Below are 12,109 nucleotides of genomic sequence, written 5' to 3'. Positions count from 1 at the left end.
ATCCCCTGCTGACCACGTGAACTAAGATTTGTTTTTAATATCTATTTCCTGGCATTTGCTAAGTCTGTTATTCCTGGGCAGTAGCAACGTCTCCTGTGTGCAAGAAAATGACCAAAAAAATTTGCATTTATTCCAAGTTGCTGAAGTTCTTTATTCTCTCTGGTGGTGCCTTGTGTCAAAAATACACCCACACCCCACTTCCTGAATACATTCAGGGAAAACAGAAGGGGGAATCCTCCAGTTCCCTCAGGGTGCCTTGGAGGGTGGTAGAAGGCCGGATGTGAAAATTAAATACTTTTGTGTCAGGTAAGTTTCGCAGTGTTGTCCTGCCTCTGTTAGTTTGGTAGGGTAGGCTGCTTGAGAAATTGACAACCTGCTCCATAGAAGTGAGAAACTCATAAGGTCACTGAATATTCCACTTAGGGGCAGGCCTCAGCCACTTAAGGTATTTCCTGGTGCCGGACAGGCCCTGCTGCTAAACCCAAAAGTTTGCAGCAAGTTGGACATGATGGGAGAGCCATTGGTGTCTCCTCTGACTGGCTCGATCATTGTGCCACAAGAATCAAAAGCACACGACCTCAGGCAAAGCCATTCCTGTGGAGAGAGTTTCCTATTCACACTGACACTCCAAACCCCGTGGACATTCCTAATCTTTAAAAGTGATTTATAGCAGCTATAGTCTCTATTTTGAGGCACTTCTGTGCTTTCCCAACTGCCTCAACAGTATACTCCCCACCACCAACCGCTCCCCCCCCGCCACCCCCAACCCCCCAGCCCCTGCAACGTGATGGGGCTGCTGTCTGTCCACAACTGTTCAGATCCTATACTATTGGGTCTTCCACCTTGAGGACCCATCTATTCTCCTTAATTGGCTGCAGACACAAAGTTGACCTGTTAACTGGCTGTTCTTTGTAGGATTGTGCACTGCAATAGTGAGCCTGAAATCTTTTAATGTTAAAACAATTCTGCCCATACAGTAATTGACTCAGTGGTTAGCACTGCTGCCTCACAACATTAGGGACCCAGGCTTGACTCCAGCCTTGGGTGACTGTCTGTGTGGAGTTTGCGCATTTTCCCCACCCCCATGTCTGTGTGGGTTTCTTCTGGGCGCTCTGGTTTCCTCCCACAGTGCAAGATACGCAGGTTAGGTGGATTGGCCATGCTAAATTGCCCGTAAGGTTCAGGGATGTGTAGGTTGGGCAGATCAGCCATGGGAAATGCAGGGATTACATGGATAAGGTAAGGAGTTGGGACTGGATGGGATGCTCTTTTGAAGCGGTGGTGTCAACTCAATGGGACGAATGGCCTGCTTCCACACTGTAGGGATCCTATGATTCTATAACTTTATAGTATCACTCCAGGCAACAGAGAAAGAAAATGCCAAAAGAAAAATAGATTTACGTAAACTTTTAACCACGGGTGAAATTCCTGAAACAAAACCAGAAATTGCTACAGAAACTGGGAAAGTCTGGCAGCATCCGTGGAGAGAAAGCAGAATCAACGTTTTGGGTCAGAACTGAAGTAGGGTCACTGGACCCAAAATGTTGACTCTGCTTTCTCTCCATAGATGCTACCAGACCTGCTGAGTTTCTCCAGTAATTTCTGGTTTTTTGTTTCCGATATCCAGCATCTACAGTTCTGGTTTCTTCTTGGGTAAATTCCTGCCCTGGGTCAGAACTTTATCCCATTATGTTAAGAATCTAACATGTAACATTAATGTTAAATCATTCTTTGCTGATTTCCTTTAAGAATGAATTTGGCAGATGTTAGAGAAAATCAACACCAGTTTTTGTAACAAACTCAGTAGCAGCACTTAACTGCAACAATATTTTTCAATATGTCACCTTGTCAGGAAATCTGGCTATAAGTAGCATAGAGAGTAAGCTGCCATAAATTGAGGAAAGTAAAAGTAATGGAAAGAAAAAGAGAAAGAGAATCATTCAACTAACACAGTACTGATGTTTAAGTCTGGACTAAGTGTTTCCTGGAGTTTGAATTGAACTCAGTATCTTCTGACTCTGACTCAGTTTTTGACTTATCTCTATGTGGGTGAGGTTAAACAGTTTGCAATGTTTTTACATGAGATGGAGCTGCCCTTTTACTGCCTATAAGATGCATTGCAGGAACTTGGTGAGGCTCCTTTGATAGCACTTTCTAAATCTGCAACTTCTACCACTTAAAACACCAAAGGCAGCAAGACACATCACAGTGCCAGTACCTCAAGACTTCGCTGCAATACAACATTCTGATTTGGAACTATATTGCTACTCTTTCGCTATCATTGTTTCCAAACTGAAACTCCCTTCCTTACAGCACTATGGATGTATCTGCATCACATGGAACACAATGATTCAAGAAGGTGACTCATCACCAACTTATTAAAGGCAGTTATGTTCAAGCAATAAATGTTGGCCTTGCTAATGATGCTCATATTCCAAGAACAAATATTTTCTAAAACTATCATTTAAAATATTCAAATGCGGATCTGATGATATTAAAAATTGATGAGCAACAATTTGTTTGAACAAAACTTGTTTTCTCATTAAAATGGTTAAAACAACCGTTCACTAGGATAGGTTAATACTGTAGTTACTCCAGCATAGAAATAATCCATATAGATCCTCATCATTCCATTAAGTAATTCCAAGACTCTTTACAAACAATGAATTGCCTCTTGAAGTGCAGTCATCTTTGTTAACTAGCCAAAAGGAGCAACCAATTTTGAAATAGCTAGGGTAATACAAACCAGGACAGAACTTGTACAATTAATGCTAGTGTTAATGCTAATGGGTAGTGTTGTAGAACTGAGAAACCTAGGGGTTCAGGCACATATTTCTTTGAAATTTGCATTACATGTAGACAAGGTAGTTAAGAAAGTGATTTGCATGCTTGCCTTCATTGCTCAGACCTTTTGAGTTGGGATGTCATGCTGTGGTTATACAGGACATTAGTGAGGCCTCTCTGGAGTACTGTGTGCAGTTCTGGTCGCCCTGTTACAGGAAGGATATTATCAAGCTGGAGAGGGTTCAGTAAAGTTTTACCAGGATATTGTCAGAATGGGGGGTGTGAGATATAAAAATAGACTGGAAAGACTGGGGCTTTTTTCACTGGAGCATGGGAGATTGAAGAGTGACCTTATTGAGGATTATAAAATCATGAGGGGGTAGATAAGGTGAATAGTACTGACGCAGACACTGGTCTGTTCCCTAGGGTGAGGGAGTTCAAATGAGGAGGTGCATATTTTGAAGGTGAGTGGAGAAAGATTTAAAAAGCAACTTGAGGGGCAATTTTTTACGCAGTCTGGTTCGTGTGTGAAATGAACTGCCAGAGAAAGTGGTTAATGCAGGTACAGTTACAACGTTTAAAAGACATTTGGAGAAGTTCATGAATAGGAAATGTTTGTATATGGGCCAAGCACAGGGAGGTGGGACGAATTTAGTTTGGGAACATGGTTGACATGGGCTATTTGGAATATAAGGTCTGTTTCCATGCTATATGACTCAAATGAATGGCCAGATGGTTTGCTTTCATTTGCCAGTGTTGGTTGGTGGAACAATTTATGCTGCCAGGGATCTTTCTGCTCTCCTCCAAAGAGTGTTAAAGTAGACTGGGCTTTAATTTTATGCCTCATTAAAACACCTTGCAAAATGTGTGGTAGAGAATAACTTGCCAAAACAATTGATATCAACTCATGATGGCCGTCTGGTCTAACAGAGCTCTTGTATCTTTCAGGTCTGGCGATCAGATGTGCAGTTCTCACCCAGAATCACCATTTGTCCCTTTGATATATGTGAGTATTATACAATACATTAAAAACCTAATAAGGATTTTATTGCATTGAACAAATTTGGCTATTTTAATCAAAAGCAGCAGTTTGTTCATACACAGTGACCAAATGGTGAAAGCCAGCCCTGCGCAGCTATAAAGTGCATACTCAATTAGTCTACATTAAAAAGAGTCACACGAAATGAGCATTAATGAGGGTGAGAATATCACAACAGACATCCTAGCATGAATAAGGCTTTGGGTTAAAAAAAAAAAGCCACTGTGACTCATGGTGTGCAAGTAAAGTGAGAGAAGGATGTTATTAAATGGAAAAAAGAACAGATTTGGATGCATTAATTAAGAATATGCTTTCCCTTCCCTTTCAAATTCTATCCAAGTCACTTTTCAGAGATGGTTTTGTTTTTATTCATTTATGGGAAGAGGGTGTCGCCCATCCCTAATTGCCCAAAGAGCAGTTCAGAGTCAACACATTGCTGTGGATCTGGAGTTACATATAGATCCAGACCAGGTAAGGATGGCAGTTTCCTTCCCTAAAGGTCCTTAGTAAACCAGATGAGTTTTTCCTGATAATCGACACTGGATTCGTGATCATTGGTAGATTCTTAATTCCAGATTTTTATTGAATTCGAATTCCACCATCTGCCATGGCAGGATTCAAATGTGGGTCCTCAGAACATTACTTGGGTCTCTGGATTAACATTCCAGTAATAATACCACTTGGTGTTGCCTCTCTGTAGTTTTGACCTAATTCTCTAATATTTTGGTTCTTTTCTTCTGTTGCTGTATTGGAGCTGCCGAACAGAATTTAATGGATTCCAGCAGTCTTTCAGTACCTTTCTTTTGAAGCCAAATATTAATGTACCAGCATATAAGTGACATGTATAAGATTTTAGCACAAAAGGTATTACAGTCAGGGGCAATCTCGTTCCCGATTGCTCTTCACCATGTATACTTTTCAATAGATTTCATGAGCTATAATTCAGGAATAGGACTTTTAAAATGGCACCGATGCTAATCTTGATGCGTTGTTGCTGTCCTGACTGATCTCTAATATAGCATAAACTGAGGATATGTACTTTCAGTGCTGCTCTGTTCAGCATCTATGCACCAAACCTTCAGAGGTATTATTTGTGTTTCTAAATTTCTCTGCCTTACAGTTAATTCCTCATTAACTTGTAGCTTCAGCATTTCTAATCAGTGAATTCAGCCTTTATCAAATTGAAAGTGTTGCTCATTTATCATATAATGGTGGGCTGAAGGAGCTCACTGTGATCTAATTTGTATTGTTATCTCTACCAATCTCTACCAGACTTGATGATGCCTTGCTTGTTTGCAGATGCCAGAGCTCGATGGACTCCATTGCTGGTATCATTTCTAGTACTTTTTACAATTGTGATTTTCATGATTACCATCAAGACCCAGATACTGAAAGGTAAGGAAACAGGCATTCTATAATCCTTAGCATCTATACATGAGGACTGACAGTTTTAAAGTATAAATGGAGTTCTGGTTATGATTGACATTGACATAGTTCTCTGACAGTGCTTTCAGCTCCAGGCTTGAGCCCAGACCAAGATCCAAGCATCTAACATAGACTGAGACTGAAGAGCTCTGCATTTTTGGATGAGCTATAGATTGAAATGCTTTCCATCTATTGGAGTGGGCATTAAAATTACCATTGTGCTAATTGATGAGGAGCAGGGAGTTTCGCAAGTGTCCTCATCTAACCCTCTTCCCACAACAATGATCACTACTTTTTTAAAAAAAAACTGACTTGTTAGCCATTTTTTGGGTGTTCATATGACATAGTTAATATCGAATGAAAGCAATTGTGACTTTACTTCAGAACTTTAGAATCTCTCCACAGATACTCCCAGACCTGCTGAGTTTCTCCAGCAATTTTGTTTCAGATTTCCAGATTCTGCGGTTTGTTACTTGAAATATTTGCCTGAATTGATTTCAGACATTCCAAAATTCTGATAAGACAAATTTGTATGCAGAGTTTTCCATCTGTATACACTTCCAGTCATCTTTTCTCTCAATGTCCCGTTTTTTTTAAATATGGAAATAATCGATGTAAACATGTTACTCTCTTGATTACACAGCAGCTAGTGGGACTCAAGTCAGCATTGGAAGGTGAATTATTGCAGCATAGCAAGCTTCTTTTATAAATGTGGATATGAAAGGAATCAGAAATAGGAACAGAAAATAAGGACAGAATGTATGACTTCAAAATGGGCATTTACTTATGTCAGCGTGCCCTTAAACAATCATTCCCAACATCTAATCTTTGTTCACTTAAAAACTACATATGGTTTTGAATTACCACATGTAATGTTATGGAAGGTAGCTTATATTGGAAATATATCACACATTTGGAAATTTAGATTTTGCGATGCTTCCGGTTTCGATTTTACTAATAGATTATTGGTCACACAGAAATGCCTGCAGTTGTGCACTTCTGACTGAGCGTTAGTCATGGCTCAGTTGGTTGTGGGGTCAAGTTCAACTCGAGAATTGAGCACAAAAGTCTAGACTGATGCTCCAGCTTTGAGGGAGCACCACGTTGTCATAGATGCCATCTTTCACGTTAGATGTTAAAAGAAGAACCCCTGTGAACTTTCTCATGGACATGATACTTTATAAATGAGCATGGGAATTCTCCTTGATGTCCCAATCAATACCTATCCCTCAACCAATGCCATTGGAATTATTTGGTTATTTAATTTTGTTAGTTTTGTACAGTGAACACTGAATTAGCTATAAAGCACTTTGGAATGTTTTCACTATATGGAAGATATTCAATAATTACAATATTTGTTGTTACTTTTTTGAGTGGTATCTTAGCCCAAATTTTGCTTTGTTTCTACAGGTTGCATAAAGGTGATCAAATTTAAACCCACTGCAACAGTTGCAGGTAAACTTTCAGAAAGGGTAACAAAGAAGGCTATTTTTATTTCCTAGCCTGGACTTGAAACAAGTTTTATGTGGTGCTTGGTTACATTCTACATGTCCAATTGTTTGTGTAGGGGAAGTATTAGTGACAGTTACTTGTTAGTACAGAACTTGAACATCTCTGACAGGAGAGACTTTTGTTAATGAGACTTGTGCTAATCAGGACAAATACAAGAATGTCAAATTTCAAAAGGCCACAATAATTTATACTACAGGAGAAGATACTGCTGACTCGTTGGCAAGTTGACTCTGACTGAGGTGTTGCCACGGGAAAAGCATTGGGGAACTATAGGCTTATAGAACCATAAAATCATAGAATCCCTACGGTGCAGAAAGAGTCAATTGGGCCCCCATCAAGTCTGCACTGACCATCTGAAGAATATCCCACCTAGACCAAGCCCCTTACCCTAACCCATAACGCTGCATTTACCTCATCTAACCCACCCAGTCTTCACGTCTCTGGACACTGCAGGGCAATTTAGCATGGACAAGCCACCTAACCTGCACATCTTTTGGACAATGGGAGGAAACCAGAGCACCTGGAGGAAACCCATGTCGACACAAGGAGAAAGTGCAAACTCCACACACTTTCACCCAAGGCTGGAATCAAACCTGGGACCCTGGCACTGTGAGGCAGTAGTGCTAACCACTAAGCCACTGTGCCATCCACCTGCTTCAGAAGCTCCCTATAACTATAAAACACACAAGACTTGAGCACAATTCTTTTGTGGTTCCTGCGTAGGTCACTTTAAGCAAGCATAAATGAGCCACATTGCAAACTTGACTGATAATCAGGAACAAAGAAATACACTGAACTGAAAAGACCATTGATCATCTATCTGATCCCAGTGTTCAGAGAATAGCAGTTTCTCCAGCAGCAATTCAGTAATATCTCGCTCTTTCCTCCATTTATTTTCCAGAAATCTGAAGCATTCAACCCTTCAATTCTAATATAAAATTTCATCCATTGCTTCTATTGGGACAATGTTCCATACATTTCTTCCCTGGACAAGAAGAAACCTACATCTTGAATTTGTAGAATTATAAAGTTTCATTTAATGGGGTGCCCTAATGGCTGCCTCAGATTAAAAAGATCAAAGGGGAATGGCCCATGACCCTGATAACACTGCACTGCATTACATTGCAGCTAATGACCTGAGGTGGATCTTTGGCACCCCCCATTCCCTCAGGAGGAAATCTGCCTTAAGCAATTGCTTTGTCAATTGTCTGTAATCCTTGCAGAGCAAACAGGGGCAGTGGTCAAGATGGGTAGGAAGAATCAAAAGCCAGACTATTATTTAAATAGAGAGAAACTCCAAAAAAGTGCAATGGAGAGGGATCTGGGTGTTCACATGCATGTAACACAAAACATTAGCACGCAGGTGCAACAAGTAACTAAGAAGGCAAATGAAATTTTGGCCTTAATATTTTGAATCAGATATTACTTTTCTTCAGAACTGATATTTTACTCTGTTATAATCTCTTATCTGTATTTCTTATCTGTTATGGGAGATCTAAATTTTGCTGATGCACTATACTAATGCTGTTCTTTTATTTACATGTTACAGCTTATGATATTTTGGGTTTTTTTTCAGATTCTTCAACTAATAGGAAGGTTCTTCTTCTATATTCGCTGGATTACAATCTGTTTGAAAAGTTGGTTAACACTCTTGCATCAGTCTTGTGTGAACTTAAATTTCAAGTAGCTGTGGATCTATGGAAACGTAGAGAACTGGCTGACCAAGGTCCCCTGCCATGGTTCCATTCCCAGAAAAATAAAGTTACAGAAGAAGGTGGGAAAATCCTCATTCTCTTCTCCAAGGGTGCCAGTATGAAATGTAATGAATGGTTCCAGTCCTCTGAAGGCGTCAAAACCATGCATGACCCATACGATGGATTTATGGCTTCCTTGAACTGTGTTCTCCCTGATATCATAAAAGGAAATGTTTTTGAGAGGTACATTGTTGCATACTTTGAAGATTTGCAGAAGAAGGAAGATATACCAGATATATTTAACATAATGCCAATCTACGGTTTACCATCACAACTTCCTGAGTTCCTTCAGGAGATTGGGGTACAGGCCGACGTTAAATCTGTGCAGAAACCCACCATCTGTCAGTCAACAATTAGGAACCGTCTGGACAGTGCGATTAAGGAGTGCCAGCTATGGGAACAAACTCACATGCCCTGGTGCCAGGACCATTGCAAGTTAGAGTTGACTTCTGAAGGACAGCAAGAAAATGATGCAGTGACACACTATCCATTGATTCAAATGGAGATGCTTTCAATGATCTGAAGATTCTGTAATGACAAAACCTAATGCACTCTGAGCCGGAGCCTTGTCCTCTGCTGCTTTGCTTAAAGTCAAGGTCAATGCACAACTGTGAACAATTGTAACAGAGGGAACTGTATGGCATCTCCAACTAAAAACTGCTGATGATCTTTTGAAATGGATGATTTTCATACATTTGGAACAACTGATCAAATATATTTTTAAAATATTTGATAACACCTGATTCCTACTCTCTAGGAATTTTGCTTTATTTCAAAAATGATAAAAAGCTGTGACAAACCTAATGGGCTAAAGGGAAAAAATTCACTTGGTGCAGTAATGAAAATTTTAAGAAATGGGTAATATTTTACTATTTTAATGAAGGAACCAAACAAGTGAATGTATTCTTAACAAACGAAGATGGACTCTCAGTTTGGCACTTTTTTTTTAGGTTTTGGATGCATTAAATACAAAGGATAATTAAAGCCCAGAAAATTGCACAGATCTATGGCTGGAAAAATAGGCATGGCTGGAAAAGACTTCAGGAAGAACTTATCCAGTACCAAACATAATCCAGTCTGAGTGAACAGGCCTTTCGATTCTAACTCTGGAGACTGGGAAACAATCTTAGACACTGAGTTATTTTATAACTATAGTATTTTGTATGTGTATATATGTGCATCAATGTAAATACCTTAAATATTGTGTATACAGTATGACTCTTTTTTGATATCTCTTGTTTGCTTCCACTTGAAACCAGTCATTGAAACAGAAAATGTTAAGAACAGGAAAAATATTCTTCATCGAAGAAGGTTGTCCTTTTGATGAATCTTAATTTCACCTTTTTAACAGGTCTCTGGAATCGGTCTTTCTTCAGTAACCCGTTTATTTGTCTTTTTATCCCATCTAAACTAGTGGGGTCTATTGAAGTGTACAGCCTGAAACAAAAACAGAAATCGCCAGAGAAATTCAGCAGGCCTGGCAGCATCTGGGGGGAGAAAGCAGAGTTAACGTTTCTTGATCAGAATACAGTCTGTTCTTCAAAAATACTTATTTGGTTATTCATTATGTTGCAATTTTTTTCATTACTATAGTCTGCTGGTTCTCCCACCCTTCTCCCGTATTATCATCTTGCAAATTACTTTTACCTATTATTTTTCCATGGTCCATATCTATAGACCATACAGTCAGCATCCAATGACACCAACAGTTTATTTGTGTTCACCAGTTTAATTATATTGAAGTAAACTGCTGCACTTGACTCTCAGTTGCATAATGTATTCCTCATGCAGGATTCAGATGATGTGCTGCACTGGAAGTGGAGATAGATGAGGAGTATTAGATAGGAGGCAGTATGCAGATATTCATTTATATTGGCAGTTCATTCAACATTCTGGAAACCTGGAAGGCATAAAAAAGTAAATTTCTGTACTGATATTCCATTTGCTTAAGTGGGCTATCCCTTTGTCAAGTGTGTTTATTTCAGAGTTTAACCATATATGTTTCACTGATCTGTTAACTTATTCCATATCTATTTATTTCTGGATTATTCCCTGTATATATAAAGAGTGTTCCTTGTTTGGTCTAATAAAAGTTTTAAATGTATTAAGTGAGAAGCTAAATTAGATTTGGTATATATTCTTCTGACTCCACGTTATTTGAATCCTGTAGGGTAGGAATACCAATAACTTGCATTTATATAGCACCTTTAACATAGTAAAATGTACTTCATTGGCATTATAGAGAAATTGAAATCATGGTTTTTGTAATTAAATCTGAAGCTGCTCAAAGACCCATGGCTCTTAAGTATTTTTCCAGTCTTAAATATGAAGCAGCTATTCACATTGTAATAATCTCAGAATTTTGTCAGTTGCATTATCATGTTGTATAGATAAAGCAGAATTAATATATGCATCTAATTGTGTGGATAAACAATGGCCACTTTCATACTCGTACAGGAAGAGTGAACACATTCATTGGTCGTTATAGCAAAGCTGAATACTGTCTCTACTCAATGCCCACAGCTGTAGATTTTGCATTACTGACCCATGCTAAGGATTGAGAATCTTGTCTGTTGTTTTAATGGGGGGTGTGCAAGACCGGAAGGAGCAATAATTCAAGTTTAAAAGCAGTACCTCATTAAAGAAAAGCTAACAGATACTGTTATGATCCTAGCTGATGTTATTAAAGGACAAGTCAAATCCCAGACAGGAACCTGGCTTAATAGATCATAATTTGATTTGTTTTGGTTTTAATAAAAAGGTGCCTTGCTGAAATATAAGCACACAATGCTACAGGCTTTGTTTCAACAATAAAACAGTGGTTTATTAATCAAGGAAATGAAGATTACGTAGAATAAGCCAAGCCATTTACTCATGATACAAATTCTAAGATTTTTAAACGTGCATAAATACAATCCCTTTAATCCCAAACTACTTCCTTATAAATTGAGAAGGCACAAAACAGCTTTTACGTAATACCCAAAACACTACTGATACAATACTTACACCAGAGTCACTGTATTTAACACCTCAGTAGGTTGAAGCCACTGAAACTGTAGATAGATTTTCCTGCACGTGGTCTTCTTTGTACTCATACTGAAATACGTTCTTCAGGGTTTGATCCCAACACTTCTGGTCTGCGACTGGTACTAATAACTCAGTCTCAAAGTAATTTTATCACTATATTTTAAGTTTATTAACTGGATGAGGGTGTTGCTGGCAGGCAGCATTTATTGCCCATCCCTAGTTCAGAGTTGTCCCCATTGCCATGGGTCTGGAGTCACATGTAGCCCAGACCAGGTAAGGATGGCCGTTTCCTTCCCTAAAAGGGCATTAGTGAACCAGATGGGTTTTTCCAACAATTGACAATGGATTAATGGTTATCATCATTAGAACTTGAATTAGATCCTTTTTTTACTGAATTCAAATTCTACCATCAGCCATGGTGGGATTTGAACCCAGGTCCCTACAATGTTATTTGAGTCAACAAGGTGCAGGGCTGGATGAACACAGCAGGCCAAGCAGCATCATAGGAGCAGAGAGGCTGACGTTTCGGGCCTAGACCCTTCATCAGAAAAGGGGGAGGGGAAGGGGG

General features: G+C 39.2%; 1 protein-coding gene across 3 annotated transcripts in view; it reads left to right on the top strand.

Annotated features, from left to right (window-relative positions):
* LOC109927082 (interleukin-17 receptor C) overlaps nt 1–11,294 on the top strand; it is a 64,394-nt gene extending 53,100 nt beyond the window's left edge. For all 3 annotated transcript variants that reach the window (XM_048606569.1, XM_048606568.1, XM_020526981.2), the window contains 4 exons: nt 3,733–3,790; nt 5,123–5,218; nt 6,659–6,703; nt 8,337–11,294. In XM_048606569.1, the coding sequence (XP_048462526.1) occupies nt 3,733–3,790; nt 5,123–5,218; nt 6,659–6,703; nt 8,337–9,037 (900 nt within the window). In that variant the 3' untranslated portion in view covers nt 9,038–11,294. The remainder of the gene's footprint in view (nt 1–3,732; nt 3,791–5,122; nt 5,219–6,658; nt 6,704–8,336) is intronic.
* Nucleotides 11,295–12,109: the final 815 nt, after the last annotated feature.

Source organism: Rhincodon typus, chromosome 16 (assembly GCF_021869965.1).
Source record: "Rhincodon typus isolate 14 chromosome 16, sRhiTyp1.1, whole genome shotgun sequence".
Classification (NCBI taxonomy): domain Eukaryota; kingdom Metazoa; phylum Chordata; class Chondrichthyes; order Orectolobiformes; family Rhincodontidae; genus Rhincodon; species Rhincodon typus.
Note: the sequence above shows the minus strand (reverse complement) of the source record. Positions and strands in the feature narration are given on the sequence as shown.